The 22,519-nt window shown below is 51.4% G+C and overlaps 4 protein-coding genes across 4 annotated transcripts; 1 reads left to right on the forward strand and 3 right to left on the reverse strand.

Moving 5' to 3' along the window:
* Positions 1-3,752: 3,752 nt before the first annotated feature.
* Positions 3,753-6,261, forward strand: PV06_09037 (uncharacterized protein; the record flags this gene model as incomplete). The annotated part of the gene is made up of 4 exons (XM_016410441.1): positions 3,753-4,767; positions 4,826-5,195; positions 5,264-5,568; positions 5,656-6,261. The coding sequence occupies 4 exons, from the start codon at positions 3,753-3,755 to the stop codon at positions 6,108-6,110; spliced, it is 2,145 nt and encodes a 714-aa protein (XP_016259463.1). The 3' UTR covers positions 6,111-6,261.
* A 76-nt stretch (positions 6,262-6,337) lies between these two features.
* PV06_09038 (uncharacterized protein) lies at positions 6,338-8,566 on the reverse strand. The gene has a single exon (XM_016410442.1). It carries the CDS (start codon positions 8,548-8,550, stop codon positions 6,565-6,567), a length of 1,986 nt encoding a protein of 661 aa, XP_016259464.1. The 5' UTR covers positions 8,551-8,566; the 3' UTR covers positions 6,338-6,564.
* A 1,175-nt stretch (positions 8,567-9,741) lies between these two features.
* On the reverse strand, positions 9,742-11,448 carry PV06_09039 (uncharacterized protein; the record flags this gene model as incomplete). Its single annotated transcript, XM_016410443.1, has 1 exon — positions 9,742-11,448. The coding sequence occupies one exon, from the start codon at positions 11,446-11,448 to the stop codon at positions 9,742-9,744; it is 1,707 nt and encodes a 568-aa protein (XP_016259465.1).
* A 616-nt stretch (positions 11,449-12,064) lies between these two features.
* On the reverse strand, positions 12,065-21,985 carry PV06_09040 (uncharacterized protein). Its single transcript, XM_016410444.1, has one exon. The coding sequence runs from the start codon at positions 21,509-21,511 to the stop codon at positions 12,521-12,523; it is 8,991 nt and encodes a 2,996-aa protein (XP_016259466.1). The 5' UTR covers positions 21,512-21,985; the 3' UTR covers positions 12,065-12,520.
* Positions 21,986-22,519: the final 534 nt, after the last annotated feature.

The raw sequence follows: 22,519 nt of genomic DNA on the forward strand, positions 1-22,519 counted from the left end.
CTTATCGCCATGCTCATCATCCTCAAAGCCCAGCCGCATCAAAAAAGCAACCCGGATCCCTCCGACGCCTAGCAAGGCACCCAGATTCCCGAATTCCTCGGCTGTCAAGGTTGTAACTCCCCTCCCTTGATCTGCGACGGCCACGAACAAGGAAGAGATGAGCGCGACGTCTTGAATCAAGATACTCGTCTGCAAACAGCGCCACACGGTCATGTCGGAGGACTTGAGACGGAGAAGGACGATTTGCAAAAACATGGTCGACAAGAGACACCCTGCCGATCCGTGAAGGAGGGCCACCGTCTCTGTGGTTGGGGGGAGTTTGGGGGTGGCGGTGTAGGACTTCAGGATCAAGGAAGGGAAAAACAAATTCGCAATGACGCCGCTCGAAGCGATGACCGGGTCGATGGTTGTAAAAAAGGTTCGGTAGAACCGAGGGATCGACTGTTGCGTCGTTTTCACCGTTGTTGCCATTGTCGTTCGTTGTTTGGTCGTTGCCGTGACGGTGTTGAAATCAGGTTTGTGAGTTTGAGTCGTGTCTAGTCGAAAGGAAAAGTGATCAAGTCAAGCGACTGTTTGTACTTGGGTTTGATATATGCGAGACTTGAGGATCGTTCGTCGGATAAGTAGATACGTGAGATGAATCCTAGAAGGAAGTAGGGAGTAAGAGTATCATGCAATGTGAAGTGCTTACCGCTTGATATCCGTCGAGTAAAAAGCATGCACGTCGTAAGATGGAACATATCTTGGCTCCAAGGGTCATTTGAACGACTAACGATACACGAGGCTTGAAGAACATTTTATCAAGAGTGGGAACAGATGAGGTACTGGGCACTTTTCTCGAATGACTGACGTGACGATAACTGTTGGATCGATTCAATCCAGGTACAGGAGGTCCTTGTGTGATACGAAAACACAAGGTATTTACCTATCAAACCAAACTGAAGACAAGTCGTAAAAATACTGGCAACCAGGTAGCCCGTAGGCCGGAGCCTGCAGCCTCATACTCATGCTCATACTCGACCCTCATTCAAAGATTGTCGTACTCTCCTACAAAAAAGAACCTCTTCATACCTTCTCACCCATCACACCAGGAGGTGTCTTCAACCATTGTTTCGTGCCTGGGTCCAAAAATTCCTTCTCGGCCTCGAACCATTCTTCGTCCACAAGCTTAGCTCTTCCCGGGGACCGGGCCTTGATGGAGGCAGGGAACGGCTCAGGCATACACACGAACCCCTGAGTGAACTTTTCCTGGTCCGGAATGATTGGGTTTCCCGATGCGTCCTTTGCTGGCTCGATGTTGAACGCCCACAGGATACGAGACACGGCAAGAAACAGACTCCTTTCGGCGACGTGGATACCTTGACAGATACGACGGCCCGCACCAAACGTGAACTGGTCACGCTTGCTGCCGTCAGGGTTGGCCGCCGAATCTGAAAGACTCTGTGTATCCTCTGCGTACCTCATCGGTTCGAATTTCCTCGGCTCCGGGTGTCTCTTGGGATCCATGTGGATGGACCATGCGTTGTTGACTACTCCTGCGCCTTTGGGGATGCGGTAGCCCAGGTACTCGTCGTCCTTGGTGACGGCGTGAGGAACGCCTCCGAGGGGCGTGGTGGGGGCCCACCGAAGGCTCTCCTTGATAACGCCACGGACGTATTGAAGCTGGGGTTCGTCATCCATTGTCGGCAGCCGGTCCCCAACGAGTTGATCAATCTCAGCCTGTGCCTTCTTCTGCACCTCGGGGTAGAGAAGCATGGCCAATACGAAGCCGACCAAAGTGCTAGAGGTCGTGTCTGAGCCTGCCTCGAGAAGAGTGCCGGCAATATACGCGGCTTGGTCGTCGCTGAAACCGTCCGACTTCTGGGCCTCGGCCATCCCGACGCAGAAACACGGACGTATGCACCCCTCTTTGATGGCTGCCTTGGCGTTCAACCAGTGGCCGAGGTACAGTTCTCGTTCGTGGCGGTGCAACTCCTTGGCCTGTCGCTTGGTCGGAGAAAGAATGTCAGGAATCCATCTAAGAAGAGGGAAGAATTCGAACAGAGCAGATGCGCCGGTCTGGTTGATGGCGGCAAACTTGGAGAACCCTTCAAATAGCTGCATCATTTTTGGGTCCTCATACGTCGGTGTTCGCCAGCCGTAAACCATGGTGGTGGTCAGGGCGTTGGAGTAGCGTCGAATATGCTTGATAAAGTCGTCGGGCTTGTGGAGAAACTCATGTAACATTTGCTTGTTCTCGAGCATCTGATATGGAACGTAAGACTTGGCTGCTTGGATGTTGAGAAGAGCGTGACACATCTTGCGGAACTGTAAAGGGGGGTGTCAGCCATTTAGTATGCATAGCTGGAGCAATTGTCCATACACCTCGCCATCGTGGTCCGTAACCCTATGAAGTGTAGCTTAGCAAGCGTGAACCAACTCATATGCTCAGGGATACTGGTGATAACTAACCATCATCAACATTCGGTTGTCACCACTGCAGAGTTTTTGTCCGATGTACATCTCTTGTCTATCCGAGTAGTAGCCACTTCGCCTGTCCAGCAACTCCTTCACTGCTTCATCGGTCGACAACACAATCATGGTCTTTGTGCCCAGCATCAAGCTGTATACTGGACCGTATTCGCGAGCCCACTTCTCGAACTGCAACGGTGCATCTCGGGCAGGCATCTGATGGATATTCCCGAGGATTGGAACCGTGGGAGGCCCAGGTGGAAAGTCTTTGGGTCTTCGACCTGTAGTGAAGGCCAGGTAGGTGAGATAGCCAACCACGAGGGTCACGGCGAGCATGATATGCGGTGGAAGCATTGTGACTCGCTCCATCCCGTTCTAGATTGGCGAACGAGTATTTTTGTCCAAGGGAACGAAGAAAACTCGTGCCAAGTGCCTTGTGTATATGAACAGACGCTCCGAGGTTGGGTCGAACATCTTGATCATCTCACTCGACCTTGAGTCGTTATATAGCAACACAGCCAAATGCTCGTTCACCTTGGTCGAGAGCCTGGTATGTCCATATTGGCGTATGCCCATTGGCTATCCAATTTACGCTAAGACGCCCTCATACCCGGGGAAAGATCTGCGCATACGGGATGCACCAAGTGGAGGTGGGCAGCCTTGGGTTGTGCTCCTTGTGGGATGAAACGACAGCTGTCTGGTGGTGGGATGCTCTGGGGAGCCCATGGGGGGCTGTCTTGGCCTCGCCGGCGTCTCAACAAGTCTCACCGCTCGTGTTCTTGTTATTGTATTCGCTGTATTTGGCTTGACTGTGAGGCTGTCGTTTGGTTGATGGAGTCGAAGACCAATGACCGACATTGAATTACCCGATTAGTCATCCGGAGCAATTGCCCAGTCACGTGAAACCAACTCCTGCAACAGCAACACCAAGTTCAATCATTTCCCTCTACCCGTTCTTTCATTCCGCTGTCTGATTGTTTTTGATTCTTGAATACGAATTCTCCAGACTATGTGGGATCGGGTCAACCCCCAGTATCCTTCTTGACTGATCCGGAGTTGAGATTCACACCCACCATCCCCAGATTTTTTCTCTTCGGAAGCGGCGAATGCGGGGAATTTTCTACCTTCTGGTTTCTTCTCTCGCTTCTTCGCTTCTAGACCTGCATCTGTACCGATACAGTGTCTGTGTTTGTGGATAAACTTGTACTTGGACCTGGTGCTATCACAGATGTCACCTCACCCCTGCACAATTACAACTCCAATCACCCTGATAAGTCCTGTTGAAGAACAATGTCGCCACTATGACCAACAACTCATCCCACACCTGTCCAATCTGCACCAAATCTTATAAGCGACCGGAACATCTCCGGAGGCACTTCTTCTCCCACCGCCCCGACCGCCCACATAGATGTCACCAATGTGAGAGCTCTTTCCAACGGTCCGACGTGCTCAAACGGCACCTGAAGACATGTGAAGGAGTTCCACCAGCGCAACGGAGAAAGCCATCCGTTTGTACCGTTAACGAGAATGTCAACAATGGGGTGGTTGGCGACTTCTCGATGGCCACAGAGCTCATCACACCGCCACCTCTTGAGCCATCGCTCATGACCAATGTCGGGGCTGGTGTATTGAACCAACCACTCATGCCGCCGCCTGGCAATTGGGATGTCGTCGCCGACGCCACTTCAGAGTTTGCCTTCTCAGATGGCTTTTCTGACATACCATGGGCCGACATTTTGAGCGTTGATCCAGAAAATTCGCTACCTCCGGACGCGTCTCAGGATGTCAAGAAGCATAGATTCCAGTTTCTCAATGACTTCACCAGCAATTACGGACTGGTGCAGTCCTTTGATTGCGGCACCCTCAACCAGCGGTGTCATATGCTTTCCGGATGCTGGGAATGTCAAGGTATTGGGAGGGACGATGCCTTTGGCGCATTTCTCCAATCAAGTCCTTCTGATTTGACACCTTTCAACTCGTTGCCATACCTGGAACATGACCCATGGAATGGGAACGATTGTGGAGTGGCTCGAATTGCCTCGTCATGGATAGCCGATCCCTATGCTGCGGTCACGAATGAAATTACTTCACTGATAAGAAAGGTCATTGTCGTCAAGTCACGCAGAAGTATTGTGACACATGAATGGACTCCGTTACTGCATCATATGAGTTTACGCTTCTTCTCGCCTCCCCAGATCCGGAAATATTTGTCCCTCTATTGGGCTTTCTGGCATCCTCAAGTGAATTTCCTACACAGACCAACGTTTGACGTGTTGGCATCGAAGTCGATTCTCGTCGCGACAATGACATTGATAGGTGAGTCACCCATTGTGTCAATACCTTGGATTGCAAACGTGCTGACCTGCCACAAAAGGAGCATGTCTCTCCCCGGACGCAGAAGATCGAGATAATGCGAAGATGTGGTTCAACTGCATCGAAGAGCTCGTCTTCACCGATGATGACTTGCTGGATGACAGCGATTTCTCCGTAGAATATGGATCCAAGCATTTCAGCTCGTCAAGGAACAAGATTCAAGCTTTGCAGGCGGCTTATATGGTGCTCCTTTTTCAAAACTGGGAAGGCATTGACAAGAGTCGGCGACGTGCCCGGCGGGAAAGATTCAGTACCCTCGTCAGTGTGGCAAGAGACATTGGCATCCACACCGCTCAACAACGCGATTATTCGCAACTGACCGCCAACGACTTTGTCTGGGCAGAATTCGTCCTCAGAGAAGAACTCATCCGGTAAGGAGCAATGCTCTCACACAGGCAACGCATTTTACTGACAAGTGACATATTTTTGGGGGGTACAGTGTCTTTTTGTGGATATTTCTCATCGACACGGCGTTTGTCATATTCAACAATCTTCCTCCGCGACTGGTGATCAAGGAGATGAAGATGCACATGGCTTGCACAGAAGCCACTTACCAAGCTGGTACCGCACGGGCGTGTTGGGACCAAATTCAACGCGATTTAGAGCTCAAACGAGAATCCGACAGCATCAAGGATCTTTGTTCTGCCGTTGAACTTTTGTGCAAAGACGCCGGTCGCATTCCACAAAAACAGCTTCTCGCACTTGCAGACTTGGGTCCTTTGAATCTGTTTTCCATGACATCAGGTATGTTTTTGGGTCACCGTTCAATGCATTCAGTTATATCTTGCTCGCCATTTCCACAAACACTGACACCGATGTACACATATGTAGCTTTGCATTCTCTCATCTTCCACTATCAGAATTCCCTAGGTTGTCACGGTCAACTGATCCCCGTCCGCAACGCGATCCACAATTGGCGAGAGGCGTGGCTGATCTACCAGGCCCAATCCCTGATGAAGCCACGCTACTCGACCGTAGGCGAAGAAGAGGTCTCTTGTCGAGATCTTTGGAGGAGGATAGGTTTCATCCGCCACGCCGCCGAGTATTGGCTTCTCGCCAGTTTCATGTTGGAGAAGATATCGAAGAAGCGGTCAGACGAAACGGTCCGCGGTGGTGATCACAGGCAGAATGAGGGCGGCGCAAGCACGGCAGGCGACGACTCCTCTGGGGCCACACCTACCGTGGAACCGATGTTGGGGAAATATGACGAAACGAGTATGCAACAAGTTCATGATCTACTCGAGGATTTTCAAAAAATGTACATTACGACCGAGATTGCTTTATGACACCGACACCGATACCGATGGCGTAGGGATTTGTTTGGTCGGGGAGGTGCAAAAAACGAGAGGTCGAGGAAGAAGAAAGTCACGATCACGCGGAAATGAAATGGGAACGAGTTGGGACTCGGAGTATGTCAATCGGATTCGGATTCGGATGACGGGTTGTGATCTAACCAAATGGTTACTTTTGGACTGTGACATCTTGGTTTACATATTGGACTAGGCGAAGGTGTCGAACTCGTGAAGCATATCATGATTGAATGAAACTATTCTTGAACCTTTTTTTTCTTTCTATCGTGACATGTTACGATTTCCATTATACCAAGTAGGCATCTACTGTGAGGGTGGATATGTGTTGCTGCGAACGAGAAAATACCTTGGTAGATATAGCGTCACCCCTGTACAACTTCTTACCGATGGCCCCCTTCGTGTACCCCGTACGTAGTATCACCATTGGAGATCAAGACGCCCCAATGATACTCCCGCCACCGCCATTGCCGTCGCTGGTGGCGGCAAGAGAACCAGTACTACCATCCTCGGACGCCTCCGAAGTTCGACCACTAGAGACCCAGTCCTGCAGGAGAGGCGTGCTCACGGATTTCGTCCCTGGCCGCCGCGTCAGGCGCCAAAACGCCCAGTACAAGGCACCCAGGGCGAGGATGGCCAGCGAAGTGGCCGGGTACGCGTAGTAGGCGAATTTTTGATTGGCTCCTTCTGGCCCCTCACTCTTCCCTTGGCCTGGGTCGATCCACGGGAAGATGAGCAGCAACAGGTTACTGGCGAGGAACATGACGGTGGGGAAGCGTCGAGCGGGACACGGGCTCGTCCAACGTTCCGCGGTGGACGATTGGAGGTACAACAGGCCCCCGGAGATGGCGACGGACAAGACAGACACGGGGTATCCTCCTATCTCGACGAGAAAGGTATACATCTCGCCCGGCGGGGGCAGGACGATCACAAGAACGCTGACGAGCCAGTGCAAGAACAAGCCCGCACCGGGGGCGCCGTTGGCGTTCTTGCTGCGCCAGAAGCCGGACATTGGGAGGAGTTCCTGCGCGCCGAGCTCCTGGTTCACTCGGGCTTGAGCGAAGGAGGTGGCGGCGATGTTTCCAAATGCCGAGACGATGATGAAACAGGGTAGGATCCTCTCACCCCACAGGGGGCCAAAGATGTTGCGCAGGAAGTGGCTGGCGACGACGACGCCGGAGGTGCGGAAGTCGTCCTTTTCCACGGCGCAAAAGTACGCGACGTTGGCGAGCACGTAGCCTATCGAGGCCAGGGTCAGGGCGACCGGTGCGGCGACCCTGATCGTCGAGATGGGGTTGCGGACTTCGGAAATGACTTGGTTGGCCGTGTTGTAGCCGCGGAAGCAGTAGAGGACTTGCAACAGCGCGGTGGCGTAGTTGTACGGCTTGGAGCTGGAGCCCGCCCAGATCGAGGTGAAGTTTTGTTCGGCGATCGACGGACCACTGCCGTCGCCCACGGCCGAGGAGGGAGAGAAGATCCGACCGACGCTGGCGAGGCCACTGAGGATGACTGCGGCTAGGATCAACATCTTCCCGACGCCTAGGACGTTGATTATTCTAAGACCTGCTGCCGGTGCCCGTGCGTGGATGACACAGGCCATTGAGATCACGGCCACTGCTACACCACGAACGTTCCAGACGGCGGGTTGTATGCCCAGAGCCGAGACAGCGTAGTTGCCGAGAATGATGCAGTTCGGAGTGCTGAAGCCCAAGAGGACAACGTACGACATGAACATGCACGTGGCGAGCATTCGAGGTCGAGAGAAGATCCGTTCGAGATAAACTCGTTCCCCACCGGATCGAGGGAGAGCAGTACCTAGGTCCAGATAGACGGATAGTCCACAGAAGGAGATGATGGCGCCGGCGACCCAGACAAGAAGAGTCATCCCAACGGACCCTACTTGGGAAAAAATCGAGGATGGCACCGAGTAGACACCGACACCGACGGTCTTCCCCAAGATGAGGTTTATGGCGGAAAAAGTTGTGAGATAGTGTCCTTCATCACTGGGTCTGTGTTTCGTGGGATGGTCTATCAAGCTCGGTGTGATGGACAGTGCACTTCGTGGCAGAAAATGGTCACCATGTTGTCCACGACATAGCGAAGACAAGTGCAGCGACTCTGGCTTGAGGTTGGGCGGTCTTGAATGTCTATCCTTCCTAGGCTGGCCTTGCTGCGAGAAGGACGTGACTTCCCGCAGGGAGAAAGTGATCCCGCGAGGGATGATCGGACAGACATCGTCGTCTTCGGTGGTAAAAGGAGAAGGACTGCGGTAGGTCGAGGACAAGTCGTGGTTACGAGAATTGTTCGGAGTTCGACCGATCCGTGGAGTGAGAGGTGAATGACCATCCAAGGATGGAGAAAGAAAGGCCGTCGTAATACTGCTAGACAAGGTCTCACCCAAGTATCTTGGCCGTTCCATGGCTGAGCAGTGAAAAATGTGCTCAATTTGCTCAACCCGGGGCCTTAACCTGCTCAACCTGCTCACGATGAGGCTCGGTTGGCCGTCCCGCCAAGTCGTCTCAGGCACAATGTGTCGAGATTACCGAGACTCGTTGAACGACAGCAGCAAGCATCGAAGATTGTCAAATTCGTTCTTGGATTTCTTGTCAACCATACGGAGCACATATGAAGGATATAGGTGGTTTGCGACGTGGGAAAGTTCAAGTCAACAAACCACTCATTGCTAGGGGGCACGAAGCCGCCTACGCTTGCCCTCCCAGCCAGACGCCTGGACAATTAATTCCCCTGCTCTGGATGGACAGCAGCCCCGGAGTCTTGACCCATTGAGGATGTTTCTTCAGGTGGTATCCTTAGAGCAGTCTGGATGTGTGTTTCTAACGCGAGACAGCGTTATGTTGATCGCCAGACACGCTTCACCTTTGTGTGCATGACCTATGGTGAAGCTGTCCCAGTCGGAACTGTCGATGAAACATGCCGCGACCAGGGCTTGAGGTGAGGTGAAGTTACAGGAGAGCCAACCGAGTCTGTGTCTGGGGCATGATCGACGCTATTTTCCAGGCCGCGCCAGACTAGTTGTTGTACCGGTGCAAATGGAGAGCCTAGACAGAGGTGCCTGGACTCCCCAGATGATGCTCGCTACTCGTAACGGCCCCTAGCTCCAGGGGTTGCTTTGACCGTAACTTGGACCATGGTGGGCATTCCGAGTAGTGATATGGAACTTGGCTGGAACTGCATGACAAACTCTGAGATGAAATTCCTAGTATCGAAAACAGTGCCACTCCCCTACAGCACGTCTCCGTGCTTCGTCTAGATGCAAGTATAGGCAATAGTTACCTCGTGTCGAATGCTTTTTTTTGTTCGCGAGTTGTACAGTGACCTTCCACCGAAATCCTATCATCTTTTGCTTGCTATATCAATATTCTAAAGCTCTTTGATGAGAATTCAGTAGCGTGCAGTCGCCGGGTGTTTTGTTTTGATGTTTGGCTGTGTGTTACTATTGCAGGGATGAACCTGCGTATTATACACCGACAGAGCGTCTTATACGAGGTTGAGGTGCAGCCTTGCTACCTACTTCCAGCATCTACGATGCCCAAGGCAATGCAAGTGAAGAATCTCATCTAGTTAACATCCCCAAAGGATCCAAAATCTATCATCTATCGCGCCAAGTGTCTATCGTGACATCTATTTGTTTCTCATGATGGGATAAAGGCAAATCCAAACCTCTCAACGCTGGATGGTGCTTTGGATCGGCAGCCATCTGGTTATCCAACTCGATTCGCCACCGTCTGGCTTCAGCAAGTCTTTCATTCACATGAAGGTCGTCTAACTGATTCTCTAAGCGCCCAGGCCTGTCTTCTTTCAATCCCAAGTCTTTCAACGGAACCTGTCGTACATGCCGTTTCCTATTACTAGTCCATGTCCCCGTGGAAGCAACAGGTCTCAACACCCAACGTGGACCACTTCTTACAACGTCGCTGCAGAACTCTGCCCATCGCCTCATCGCGGTCGTTCCAGCCCAATTCCAAGGAAACATGGCGAAACAGTGAGGCATACCCTCATAGCCATCAAAGATGACCACCTGATTTTCCGGATCGGCCTCAATCACCCTTCTCGCAAAGACTTCTGCCTCATCTTGCATCCCTTCCCATCCCACGCAGACGTAAACAGGAGGAATACCCTTCCAGTGATGGGACTGTGCGGCGAGTGGCGAAACGAGTGGATGCGCGCACATTGCGGCTTTGCAGTACGTCTCGACCCGTGGCGGATGCGCCGGCCAGATGTCATCCGGTGGAAAAGCCGGAGTGGGATTCAATCCAGGAGCAGGTGGAGGAGCGATGATGTCCCAGCGAGCGTTTGCGGCCGTCGACGGTAAACACCGCGTGATGTCCAACCAGGGCGAGACCAGGGCGAGACCCGCACATACTGGATCCGGAATATTTGTGTCCGTCGAGGAGTACCATCTCGGTGCGACTCGGTGGTTGGACAGTGTCTGCAGGAGAAGCACCAATGCGGCTGCCAGTCCTGCGCCAGAAGAGTCTCCTGCTATGACGATCTGCGACGCCGACACCGCCGTGTGATACGATCCCGGGGGCGGACAGATCAATGCCATGTACACCGATAGCGCATCCAACAAGGAGGCTGGGAACATGTGTTGTGGAGAGAGTCTGTACCGCACGGCAAGGACACGACCACCGGATTCTTTGGCGAGTCTCGTCGTCGACCACCGATGCGTCACGGGATCCATCAAGCAATGCGCCCCGCCGTGCAAGTACAAGATCGTTGGACCAGAGCTTCCTATTTCATCCATCATGGCACGGTACATGTCGTGTTCGGACGTGGATGGACGGGGTGAAAAGGGGAAGAATGCTTTGGCCCGGTACGCCGTCCATTCCACCTCGACGGGCTTCAAAGGTGGCATCTCATCTTGACACAACCGGTCGTCTTTCTCGTTTGCCAGTTCACGAATGGCAAAGTGCACTGCTTCGGGCAGAGTCATGGACTTGGCCTTACAGTTATCCTTGAGAGGCTGTCCTGTGCCGAGGTCTCTACCGTGGGTCACATTTCCGGTGGCTACTTGTCCGTCTCTGTTCGTCGATGTCGTTGGTACCTGTACCGTCCACTTGCTCACCCACATTCTACCCCAGACACCATAGTCTCGGTTGAACGCCCGCTGAGAATTTGAGAGGGATGCTGGGGTTCCTAGAATGGGTCGAGCAAGTATCGTGATCAGCTCCGTCAAAAGATCTTGATGTTCACCGTTGGGCGAGTGACCGAAGCATGCAAGGATGACCGTGGCGATCAGGACAGGTAGTCGGGTGAGGAGGATTTGCGTTGCTGCACGAGGGGAAATGTCCATTGTTTACTCGGCCCCTCGAGGCTTAGTCCTCAGTGTTCAATCCTGACTTCTACAATCCTCGAGGGAGGTAGAGACTGCAAGTACCACCCAGGTCCGCGAGTGCTACCGGAGTACCATTGGATAAACGTCTTCTATGTATCTTGTCCTTTTTTTCCATCATACATGACAAAGGTACGGTAGGTACGTTCTATGACGCTCACATCGCATGGAGCTGCATCCAACCAACCGACTTATGGGGCCCTTAATCTCCTTACTTTTCAGCACAGGCGATTTCAAGTTGAACCAGCTAATCTTCATTTTTTCTTTCTTGAATGGGCATGTGAAAATGTATGTAGAGCTTCTATGTGGTTTCGTTACCTTTTGCCCAACATGGCTACCACACACACAACCAGCGTCAGCACAATTTCCCAACCTCGACAGGCTTCGGCATCTGCCGTATTTGACGCGATTCATCCTCACGGAATTGTCGCCCACGGCAAGTCTACGTTGGACCACAACATATCATTCTGGCTAGATATCACGTCTGTGCGGTGAGCTGGCTGCTTGCGAACTCTTCTGCGCCTTATTAGTACCTAGGGCAGTAAGACCAGCAAGAGGATAACCATACCTCGATAGAGGAGTATCAGTAACAACAGCATATGACTATGACTATGACTACCTACTAAACATATACGCAAGCAATTCTTTTACTGCGACTGAATAAAACTAAACTATACACAACCAAACCCGCCCATATGTTCATGAATCAGTTTCGTCACCGCCAAAAAAGACACCCAAAAAGGACTCGAGACTTTGTGTCCCTATCTGTGTCTCGTTGGTTTGGCCGGGATATATCGATACATCATTCATCAACACGACACACAATCTAGCCCCCTTGGCTCTCAAAGTAGGCTCTACCCCCAAGCCCACCTAGGTACCTAGTCATGCTCATACCCAACGTGACCCTGCCTTTTTGTCTAGGCAGGTAGGTCCGAAAGACACCTCAACGCCAGGCTCATATCATGCAACATCTCTTTCAATACTCACTCCCTCATGAAGCAGGCAAGCAAGCAAGCACCGTTCAGCCACGCTCCTAACTAAGCCGATTAAGCACCTTCTTGCCCAGCAGGAGCACGCTCTTCCTACGGTGGCCTTCTGGGTCACTTTCCGCGCCGTCGTCATGTTGTCCGTCGCGCCCATGGTTCATAGTGCTGGGAACGTCCTTGTGGCTCTCGCTCTTTCCGAGACTCAGAGGTCCGAAATGTACACCACGTCCCTTGGATGACTCGCCTGAAAAGTGACGTCCAATCGTGTCTTTGAGTAAATTCCTCGACCCGCCTCCACTGGAAGGTGCCTGGGAAGTTGCCGTGTTCGGCCTGGCCGGAGGACCCATCGACCCGGTTGAACTTGACGCCGTTGCTATTGACGGAGGCGGCATCGATCTGGGCATCTGCAACACGGGCACTTTGGACATGGTGTTCGAGCTCCAGCTGCCACTACGCAGTAGTGGGCTCGGTCCCCCTGTCCCAAACACCGGCATCTTCCCATGTCCGTTCTCATGCGCTGTCGGACTCTGAAACGTTATCCCCGAGGATTCAAAGTCGTCGTCCTTGCTGTCCTGGCTGAAGGAATAGAGACTAGTGTTCTCGCTCGTGTTCGACAACTGTAGATTGATATCACTATTTGGGATGGTGCTGCTCATAGCAATCTCCTTCAGCCGCTCGACTTGCTTCTTGTTCGGCCTGTGATGGGAAAATTTGTTGCCGATTATGGCGCCCGTATGGCTGATCAGCGCACGAATGACATCCTTTTTCAATCGGAGGGCAAGGTCCAAATTACTCCAGGTTTTGTTCCTGTATTCGAGAGTGGGCATGCGGAATACAAAGTCGTGGAGGTCCTCAATGTTGCGATCTCCTTTGCCCTTGTAGCTGAGGCATATGATAAAGGTGTTCAACTTGACATGGGCAAGAGTCATATAATTCGACGCACGAGCCATCATCTGTGACAGGTCGTCTGACGGTTTCTCTTTCTTGTCCTTGCTCTTCTTGATGACCGCGCCGCGCTCTTTACTCGTGGTGCGATGAAGCATATTGAGCTTCTTCTCTTCTGCATTGCCTAATGCTACAAGGCTGCCGGACGAGGCATTGTTTCCCTTGTTAGAGCGAAGACTGCCTGAGGAGCCTTTGCGCGTAGGCTCCTTCAATACCGATCGCGGATTTGACGCGTTGAAATGCTTGAAGAATTTGTGATGCTCGGATCCAATGCCCAGTCCTTTATACTTGGGCTGCGTGGTAGATGGGGTGGCCTTTTCCTTGTAGCTGAGCCCGTACGTGGGCTTGAGTCGTCGTGCTATCTCCCCAGGAGATGCGTCTCTCTTCTGTTCCATGCTGGGCCCGCGAAGATCAGTCTCCGACATGAGAGCGTTCTGCGCGTCCTCAAGCTCTTGATCGTTACCCTCATCAAGTGGTGCCATGTTCTGCACCATCAGCGGAGAAAAGTTGTCACTTTCGAAAGCATTCGAGCCGACACCGGGGAAGATGTATTCGAACAGTTTCTTCCCTAGCTCACGCTCCAGCTGCACCTTCAGAGGATGCACCGTCACGAAAAACTGCTCGAGCACGGGAATACCGGCGATAGCTTCAAGCATGTACCAGTGCACTTCCACCATTTTCTGGGCGTGTGTTGTGCTGTGACGTCGGTCTCCAGGCTCGTAGTAAGGACCAATGATCTCTGGATACAACGCATTGGTCAAAAGATTCCAACCACGAATGTGTTCAACTTCTAGAGCATTGTGATTTGACCCGTCGCTGTTGTCAACTCGCTCGTATGCAGCGTTGCCTAGTTGAAATTCCGTCAATGGTTGATCCTTGTCGAGCATCAAATGCCAGACAATCTCAGACGCGCTCAAGTACCACCGCAAAAGACCACTAGTTTCGGAGGCTTTGCGGTCGTCATTTCTCTGCTGCGACGTATTGATGGCTTTCATGATGAAGAAGAGTTCATCCTCGCAGCTTGTCAGATCCTTTTCGAGATTTATCCGATCCTGCCAACCGCGCTTGTCAAGGTATTTGGCGTTGATCTGGAAGTGCAGTTTGATCTCCTCTAGCTGCCGAATGCGTTCCTGGAGGTTCTGTGCAATTTCCGGGGCGCCTCGTAGATCACTGAAGTCTGACGCCAGCATAATCTTCTCGAGACGTTCACTCCGTGTTTTCTCTAGCGGCTCACTGTACAGCAGCAGATCCAGAACAATAATATACATGGTATAGTATTGTTGGGAGTCGCAACGGGCACGAACTCTGGGAAAGTCAACCCATAAGTGGTCAATGCGGTCCTCCCGTCGGGAAGGATTCTTGCTCTCGCCGCTTCCATCGCTTTCGACCTCTTCGTTGTACTTCAGACGTAGCGGGTTGTACTTCTCATACCGCAAGCTCGCCGATGTCTTTTGAATAACTCTTTGGAAGCCGAAAGGCTCCAGGTGGAAGTCAAACATCGCTTCAAGAGAGACCCATGGTGGCCAAGAAGAGCCCGGCGCATTACCGTATCTATTGCCCGAATACAAGTGGAGGTACTGCGCGAGAGTCTTTTGGCTAGCCACGAAGAACTGAGCACCATCCATGTCAAGGGCGAATCGACGTTGAACCAGACCGGAGACGTCGTCTGAAATGCGGGCCTTGTCCATGATTGAAACGACTTTCAGCTGCATCCCTTTCGTTGCAATAAGCGCGACTGCTTTCTCGTTCTTTTCGCTCTGTAGCTGTATTTGCGGGGCAATCAAACGTAGATGATAGCTGTTCATCGCCTGGAAATTTTCTGCTATCTTGTCGCCTAGGTCTGCTGTCGAAGGTCGTCGCTCCGAGGCAGCATCGATGGAATCTGAGACAGATTCTGTTTTGGGACTCGTGTCCCGGTCTGAATCACCGGCATGCACAAAACGAGTGGCATCACTCAAAAGTTGGTTAATTCGATCTTGCACAACGGAATCTTCATCTTTCTCATCTGATGGCGAGATAACACTAGGAGTGGCGGGAACGGGTGGAACATCCTTTTTCTCTTGCCTTCGTCGCATCTCTTTTGCCTTTGCTTGCTCGTCGACGATATCGAGGAGAAACTTTACGGCACGGCGAGACATGTAATAAACAAAGCCTCGCCGCTGGCTGACTTGGTGGCTATAGCGAAGAATAATGTTCCGCAACGAGTTGTGCCATTTGAATTGAGCGTTGTGAATGATGAAGCGGTTGTTGAAGTCACTAGCGAACTCGTCAGGGGCGGACGAATACAGTGCGTCCATATCGACATGTGGATTACCATTGTTTTGAGCATCGACCAGTTCGGTCACCGAGGTCGCTGTGCTTCCGTGTCGATTAGAGCTGCTGCTCTTTTCTGATTCATGGTGTTCGCCTGGATTGCCATGGCCCATCAGGCGTTGTAGACCATGTTGTAAGAATTTGCGTTTGCTGTCCAATTCTTTTCGTTGCGCCACCAGTGTTTTCTGCTTCTCCATAACTGCTTGATCATGATCACCATCTCGAATGACTTTCAATTCATGGTCACTCATGATGCGCATATGCGCCTGTAGTTTGTCTTCAAGGTCGTGTAACCTGCTTTCTATAAGGTTCATTTGCACCTTTCGGGGGTCGTTGTGACGGGACATGACACAGAAGTGGGTGTCTTCCTCGCCAAAAGGGCTCGTTCGAGATTCGTCACCTTGTATGCCACCAGGTCCGTGATCGGTCTGCCGGAAATAAGTAAAGCGTGGTGTGAATGCGAGAGGGAGTATCTTCGTTTCCGGGTTGGATTCGGCAGGTAGGACCCAGTCCAATTCCACAAAATCATCCATGTCGATCCAGGTGAAATCACGGTCAGGTATGGTGAATTGAGACATGTCGATATTTGGTGACACCTCCTGGAACGCTGAAAGTGATTCATCCGTTGCTTTTTGCAGGTCTTCTGCAGTAGTCCCAGCTATGCTAGCGGCCACTGCTCGAAGATCTGCTCTCATGAAGTCAAGCTCAGCTTTGTTGATCTTCATAGCACTTGTCCTCATTTGTTCCGATTTGCCTTTTGACAGTGTGTCGAAATGTTCGCGCCGTTGGTGGAGATCAAGCATAAAACTGTCAATCTTGATTTTCAGACCTGTAGCTGAGACAACATCTTCTTGATAGTCTTCGGCATCTTTGTGCTTGTAGACATGGGCAATGAAGAGTGGAGACAGTAAAAGGCCGTACTTGATAGTAGCTAGGTGACGTCCAAATTTCTTGCTCGACTTCTCAACCCCTCGCCACAGTGGCCCTTGTCTGATAGGTAGGGACATGACTCCGGAGAACAAAGACCACCAATTGAAAAAGTGTGAGAAAAATCTGGGACTCAGGTGAACGCTGTTATAACTTTCCGAAGGTGATGCATCAGCGCTCAGCCAGTCTCGGTCGAATGGCGCCGCGATAGCGATAGAGAGGTGGATGTGCTGACTTCTGAAGCCACGGAATGCATCATAGCCCTTCATATCGACACCATGCATCATGGCTGGATTCTTCAGGATCACATCATAGTGTGGGATAAAACTAGAAGATCGTCCTCCATCGTCCAAAGCACGCTCGAAGACCAGACCAGCAGTCCATTGGACGTTGCCTGAAACCTTCATGATAACCTTCTTGAAGATTGCGGCATTCTTCTGCGAGCTGCTGGTAGACATGCTGTCCGTCTCTTTAGAGGCTTGCTGCTCAGGCGCATTGCGGGCTTCGTGGCTGTAGTCTGGAATAGCCAAGATGTACTCTCCACTGCGAACAGTCATGAACTCGCGTGGATCGTCGCTTGAGTGTATTGACCATTGCACATCGTTTCTCCAGCACATGACAAATCCTGCTCCGTAGCCAGTTACTACATAGGGGTCTCTAGAACCTTTGAGCCGTAGCTGGACGTCGCCATCACCTTTCCAATTGACAACAAGACGTGAATGAAAGCTCATGCGGATCTTGTCCCAGAATCCCACACGCTCTGACGGATCGATCTCAGGCTTTGTGAAACCTTCGATCGTCATCATCATGTCCTGAATAACTGGTTGATAGGACGTGCCCCAGGAGATTGTCGTCGGTAAGCTTGTGTTGATGTCCACGACTGGTTTGGAAAATGTCTTCACTGGAGACACCGTCCTTCTGACATCGATGTAAAAGCCCGGAATTTCTTCACCACTTTGAATATGTTGCCCCTTAGGCACAATTTCCACTTTCACATGACGTATAGATTGCTCATCTCTGTACTCTTCGGCAATGATAAAATCAGTTCTCAACGACCAACTGGGCAGACGCGCAGATTGACCTGGTCGAATTGCAGGGATGTGGAGGAGGTTAAGAGGATAGTCTCGGAGCATCACGCGCGCCTCACCCATGTCAAGACTCAGACTTAAGGGGACCAGGAGGGCATATTGTGTATCGTAGGGCATTCCTTTCCCAATCTCATTGAGAAATTTAGGCAGTTCAGCTGATGGGAAAGACGGCTTGTCGACAAGCAAATGAAGATCGCTGATAATGGCTGTCATCAAGCCAGGTCTATTGGGTACACCCAATATAGCTTCGTGTTCGCCACTATCGTGAGGTGGCTCATCTGCCCCAGCAAACATTTGTCGTATGCTTTTGATCGTTTTATTCTGAAGCCTCATCATCCAGTCTACACGCCGCTTCCAGCTTCGCGCATTGTGTTCCAGAAGTTTTTGCCACGCCTCATCTGCTTGGATTTTAGCGCTGGTCGTCAATGCACAAGCACCTTCACGGTCATATCTTAGCCGCGCAGATTCCCTACGTCTGCCTCGAGAGGCAGACCGTCTTCTAGGCGTGAGATCTGCGCTTTTAGAACGCCGAGGATTGCGTTCAACAGTGTCTGGAGAATTATGCCGGCTTGAAGGGCCTCGGAATCTGGATGTCGACCGGGGCCTGCGATCTTCCTGTAGTCTCTTCACTTTCAATCGATATGCATCCTCCCGAGCAAGTCGTTGTTTTTGCTCGATACGACCAGCGTGATAAATAACACCAAGCTTCCACTCGAAAGGATCGTCCTCGAGCTCGAAGCAAAGCACTTTTGATCGAAGTGATACCCTAGGAACTTTCTTTGGCCCGACAGGCTCTTTCTTCAGGATATACTCGTTCGTCCTGGTCTTGAAGCGGTGCCGTAATTGTGCAATTGCCTTTCCGGTGTTGACGAAGTTGTCGAAGATTTTGTACATCTGTAAACCATGTGGCACAGCCAAGCGAATGAATTCTGTGGAGACATCAATTGAATGTTCCTCAGTCATGCCGTGCAGAGTTTTTCTCTTCACATGCCGGAGGTCCAGACGCAGGTTGCTGGTTGATACAATACGTGCATAAACACCTCTCATATGAGGTGCTTCAGCATGCAAGCGTACAAGATCAGCTCGCAGGAAAGGTGCAGACCATCGATGGCGTCCACCAGCGACTTGATAAACCTGAAGCATCATTGGCGGATCTGCTGGCATGTGACCTTTAATCTGAACATAATGCGCTTTCACATCGAAAACCGAAAGTTCTTGACCCAGGGGAACAGGTAGATGGGTTGCCGCACCCGCGGAAGGTGTTCCAATAGGCAGCTGCCCGTTTATATCCACCAAAGGAGCTGCCGGACCCAAAAAGGCATCTTTTACAATCGAGCCAGCAACACCAATTGAGTATAGTCTGTATAGAGAAAACTCTAGATAGATGGCACGAATGGAGGAGTTTATGTGAAATAGCGGCCCCTGTTGATCCCTGGATGTGCTGAAGGCCACCTCGAATCTTGGAATAGATGTAAATGGCTTTGGCTCCCAGCTATCGAGAGATTCGATAATGTATCCATCCAGGCCTTTGACATGAAAAGTAAGACGCCGTCCGTCAGTTGGGTCACTGTGTCGATGTCTAGGTGGCGATGTGGGAGGAGAGAGATGTCTGCCTGCCGACAACGAATCCTCGAAACGGGCGGAGGCACTGGTCTTCCTTCGTGTGATTGGTTTCCGCGCCATGTCCAACCGAGAAGACGTATAGTTTGATGTCCAAGATTCCAGCTCCAGTGCAACACCCCGAGTCTGGCTCGATACACTAGAATCTATGCCAGCAGTTTCAATGCTGAACCCAGAGCCTTCGAATGATGCCTCGATGATCCAAGATGGTAGTTTTCGCAAAAATGATGTCGACATCGCTCTGGCGGTGTTGGGTTTATTCATAGGCACTCGGCGTTTGACATGCCGTACAATGTTATAGATTGCTTTACTAACCTCTTCGCGCACCATGAGTATGGAGAACGTGCGCAGATTGCCAGATATGCTGACAGCAACCTCGGTGGAAGCAGACACCTGGACTTTGATCTCCAGAGCCTCGGTAACGATGATGTTGTGCCTAACGCCCGTAGATGCCTGGTAGTACAGCTGATGGGACATCACGCGGAAGTTCGAACCTAACGAGTACAACAGTTCTCCGCCTGCCGAGTGCGAAGACTCAACGTCCAAAGATATAGAGGTGATTGAGGAGATGATCATGTCGTAGTCACCAGGAGTTGAATTTGTAGGGTTTGCGACGGGCAATATGAATCTGACAACGGGCTCATGGATGGAAAACTTTATGCTGGCTTTTGGGAGCAGTCTTGAAATCAGTCGGTGCCGGTTTTGAGGTGGATCCTGCGTGGGCTTAGCCTGAGATTGAGCGACAGCTAACAATTTCATCAGATGAGGTGGCACTAGATCTAAAGATGGAGAAGTGACAACGAGATTCGCAAAAAGAATGTTCGCGTTTCTCTCAGCGACATCTCTTTCATGCGTGAAGCTCATGGTCTTGGATGGTAGAGTCGTTCTGATTGTGGTTGTAGCCATCGGGATGTACATGATCTTGTTAGACTGATAGTCGTCCTCGTCCAGACTGACCGAGATTGAAACAGCGGCAACCAGAGCTTGATGGGCGACGTCGTCTTTCGAGAAATACATGCGATGAGACGGCGAGTTCTGATCAAGCCTGTGCAGATCGACGCCGATCTCATGAATTACCATGTTCGCGATTAAGGGGAGATTAGCCCGCCGAAGCGACACGATTTCTTTCGATATACGAACAAAGCTCAGTCCGATTTGAATCTCTTGTACACTCCGCAGTACCGAGCTGAAGAATTCTTTCGAGTCAGCGACCGTCTGTACAATGGAAGCTTCTCTGCTACCAGGTTGGTCAAGCTCTTCGACCAGGTCCTCGAATGTGATTTCCTCGGCCGGACTCGAGGGTTGGAAAGTCTGTGCAGCCTTTTGGATCTTCTGTGCTCTTTGCGTGAACTGAAGGATCTCATCAACTGGCGCGTAGAGACGGCCCGCCTTGATAGCGATTGATGTGTCCCGGAGGCCTTCACGTTCCTTATAGAGGAGCCCATGCACATTGATTGTCATGTTGTCCAGGATTTCAATGGGATCGTGACCGCCAGACCCCAGAAGAACACTCCGGACAGCAAAAACCCATTCGGCTGGCTTCTGCGTTCCCAATGGCTCCTTTTTGTGACGAAAAAGGCGCCCGCGGTCAAGCAGCCTCCGTCGCGTGTAGACTGCCATGGTGAAGTTGGAGACCTGCACGTAGCCGACACCGACGACCTCAGCAGAAGTGTTTATGAAGCTGATATCGAACATGCGGAGGATATGGATCTTTCGGTGAATGCGCTTAAGCCACTCCTTGATATTGGTCAATTTCTTCCATAGTTTGCTCCTACCACCCAGCCTTCGGGTTTTGCGCTCCTTCTTCTCGTTCGAGTCTTTTTTTCCGTCCACATCTTTTGTGCCGCTAGATCTCTGGGGCGAGTTCTCATAGACCGCGGGATCAATTGTCACTTTCAACTCTTCGAATACGAGGCTGATCCATGTAGGCTGCGCGAACGTTGGCCTGTGTGGGCTCAGGCCTAGCCCTCGAAGATCAATTCTCAAGCCCTCTCTCGGTGTATATGATATGTGTCTCAAGCTAAAATAGCCAATTCTTTGAATGGATACTCCAGTAGCAATACGCAGGATGGCCAATAGCAGGAACGACGAAAGGTAGAGCAGTATCAAGACTGCTGCGACCGAGGTGGCATTGAGGAGAGGCATTCTGTCGTTATCGGGGTCTTTACCAAGACTCTTTGGACCGTTCACGGAATCAATGGCTCGTGGCTACGAGCCCTATCATCTCGTCTGCGATAAAGATTGTGGCACCGGAGACTGGAAATCCAGCGAAATTGACCTCCCCAATCAGCTCTTGCCATTGCCGTGCATGGTTTGGTACGGTAGCCCTTTGAACGACTCGCAAAGATTCCAGAATTCGTTCGCTTACAGCTAGTAAGTGATCTGCTTGCTTTGCAGGAGGACGGTGCGCTGAGGTAAATCTTGGAGGCTGAAGTTTCGAGAACTTGGACGTCACTTGGGGTGACGGGGAGTGTGTCGCGTTGACAATTAGGATTCGTCAAACGAAAGTCTCTAGAAGTACACGATAACAGCAACGCGACAGTAGGATGCTTGCGATGGCGCAGCGAAATACTGCCGGTAAGGCCGAGTGCTCATGGTGTGCGGAGGTGACAGCAGGACGGATACGGACTATGGAGTGCATGCACCAAGAATGTCGCGCGGGCCACGAGAAATCTGGATTGTACAGGGAAGTTTGGGCGAGAGCAGCGACAGACAAGCTTTGAGATCCAAGCCTAGTGAACTTTCTTGTTTATTGGGCCTGTAATTGTAAGAGTACGCAGCACCTAAAGGGGTGGTTAACTACCTAGTGCCTCTAAACCCAACGCTCTACCGGCTCACTCGGGGCTCTTGAACCTATAATTCTTAAGCGGAGCTACCAAATCGGTGGAACAAATTCTTATGTCGACCTTCGAGCCGCACCAGCCCATAATCCTGGCTTCGTCAAATCAGATTATCAATTAGGCATCTGGCCATGTCGGTTGAGTCAGCCTGAGATGAGGATTACTGGACTCGCATAGAAGTAGTCACTGACGTGCACGCATCTTCACTTGCCCGATGGATATGTCAATGACGCCTGGGTTATGAGGATTTATGTCTAGAGAGCAATGCCACAATAATACCACAACAAGGTCGGCCCGTGGGTGTCGTTGAGCG

The sequence above is a fragment of the Exophiala oligosperma genome, assembly GCF_000835515.1.
Source record: "Exophiala oligosperma strain CBS 72588 unplaced genomic scaffold supercont1.9, whole genome shotgun sequence".
NCBI classification, from domain to species: Eukaryota; Fungi; Ascomycota; class Eurotiomycetes; order Chaetothyriales; family Herpotrichiellaceae; genus Exophiala; species Exophiala oligosperma.

What these genes read in the sequence shown, in the direction of transcription:
- PV06_09040 (XM_016410444.1), bottom strand. Translation starts at nt 21,511, where the DNA reads ATGCCTCTCCTCAATGCCACCTCGGTCGCAGCAGTCTTGATACTGCTC.
- PV06_09038 (XM_016410442.1), bottom strand. Translation starts at nt 8,550, where the DNA reads ATGGAACGGCCAAGATACTTGGGTGAGACCTTGTCTAGCAGTATTACG.